This window comes from Crocodylus porosus, unplaced genomic scaffold (genome assembly GCF_001723895.1).
Source record: "Crocodylus porosus isolate Cpor-Errol unplaced genomic scaffold, CroPor_comp1, whole genome shotgun sequence".
Lineage (NCBI taxonomy): Eukaryota > Metazoa > Chordata > Crocodylia > Crocodylidae > Crocodylus > Crocodylus porosus.
In genome coordinates, this window is record NW_017728896.1 from 23,106 (window position 1) to 24,886 (window position 1,781).

At 42.4% G+C, this 1,781-nt stretch overlaps 1 protein-coding gene across 1 annotated transcript in view; it reads right to left on the bottom strand.

Moving 5' to 3' along the window:
- The window catches only part of REXO2 (RNA exonuclease 2), a 9,025-nt gene extending 8,946 nt beyond the window's left edge, over nucleotides 1-79 (bottom strand). The window contains exon 1 of the mRNA XM_019556523.1: nucleotides 75-79. Coding sequence (XP_019412068.1) covers nucleotides 75-79 — 5 coding nt within the window. The remainder of the gene's footprint in view (nucleotides 1-74) is intronic.
- Nucleotides 80-1,781: the final 1,702 nt, after the last annotated feature.

The window sequence follows — 1,781 nt, forward strand, 5'->3', positions numbered from 1 at the left end:
ACTTAATAGACTCCAGTATAGTGTAAACATAACTTTTATATGCACTGGGAAACCAAAAAATCCGTGTGACTCGCTTCATTGCGATATTCACTTTATTGCAGCGGTCTGGAACCAAACCTGCAATCTCTCTGAGATATGCCTGTATATAGAGATGGACAGACAGACATATAGATAGATGTAGAAATATAGATCTATATAGCATTGATGATGCGCGTTTTCCCCGCTGTTCTTTCCCCAGCTGTGGTGGAATCACTTTGTTGGAGGCCGACTACCCCAGCTGCTACCTGCACAGCGGCACTTCTGTCTGATCCCAGCTGGGTTTCCATGTGGCTGATGCGCTTTCGTGAGATTTTTGCCCACTTCCGCGTGCAAGGCTTAAGGGCAAGCAGCTTGTATGTGGAGATGCCAAGAAGCAGCCAAAGGCGGGACGCGGAGCTGCATTCCGGGTTGTAGCCGACCCATAATTCAGGTTCCTGAGATGTCTCAAGGCTGCATTTTACACAGGGTACTAGCTCCTGCTCTTGAAATATCGCGGAGTGGCCTCTCGACTGTGAAACAGGAAACTGGATATAAAATAAAACACAAGTTAAAGGAAATCGGTAAAGATAAAGTGTCAGACTAAAAACTGCCGAGAGAATTTAATATGAAATTGGCATGTGACCGCGTCTATTAAAATGTGATTTATGGGAAAACATTTTTGGCAGTAAATCTTATTGCCTGTGGCTATTGCTGGAATTTGACTAAGAGTAATATCAAGACATAAAATAAAAGAGTCATTGTCTTTCAGTTTACTTTTAAAAAAAAATCAATCATGTCCCATTTTCCATAGAAATTGAGTTATTTGAGCATAAAATGCAATTTAGCCATGAATACCAATTCTAAAGTATTTGTATTCCAGAAAGTAATACTAGACAATGATCAGGAATGCTGTTTTCAATGCTGTAAGAAAGACATTGGTTTTTAACCTTTTTTCATTGGTAGACCCCTAAAAAATGTTGAACAGAGGTGCAGACACCTTTGAATTGTAAGTGTTGGTATTCACATACTTTTGATTGATCATAGTCATTTTTCATGGACCCTTTAAATACAGTCTGTGGGCTCCACAGACCACAGGATGAAAAACACTGCTATAAAAAAGATACTAGAGCATCTGGAAACCTGATCCATTGCTTAGAAGTGCCATAGACTCCCTTAACACATTACTAGACCGGCTTCAGAGGAATTAGTCACAGGAGAAAGTCACCTGTATATTGCCCATGTTTTCTCCCAGTCTTGTCAAACTGCACCAGGATTTATTTAATTTTCTTGTGAAAACAAGAGCGCTTTCTTCCTGTGTTTATGAAACTGTTTATATTATTCTCATAAACTGTATGGAGAAGCAAATATCCAATGTGTTTTAAACAAGATGTAATTTTCTGGCCTCTGCATAACGCACGCAGTTTAAAATTAAATTCATAGTTTCACAGTAGGTCGGGTCGAAAGGGACCTGAATAGATCATCGAGTCCAACCCCTGCCATGGCAGCAAAGAGTACTGGAGTCAAACGACCCCAGCAAGATGTGCATCTAACCTCCTCTTAAAGACCCCCAGGGTAGGAGCCAGCACCACTTCTCTTGGTTCCAGCCCCTAGCCGCCCTGACCGTGAAGTCGCGCCTCCTGATATCTAACCTAAACCTGCCCTCTGCCAGCTTGTGACCGCTATTCCTGGTCACTCCTGGCGGTGCTCGGGGAAACAGCGACTCCCCCAATGCCTGCTGATCCCCCCTGACTAGTTTGTAACAG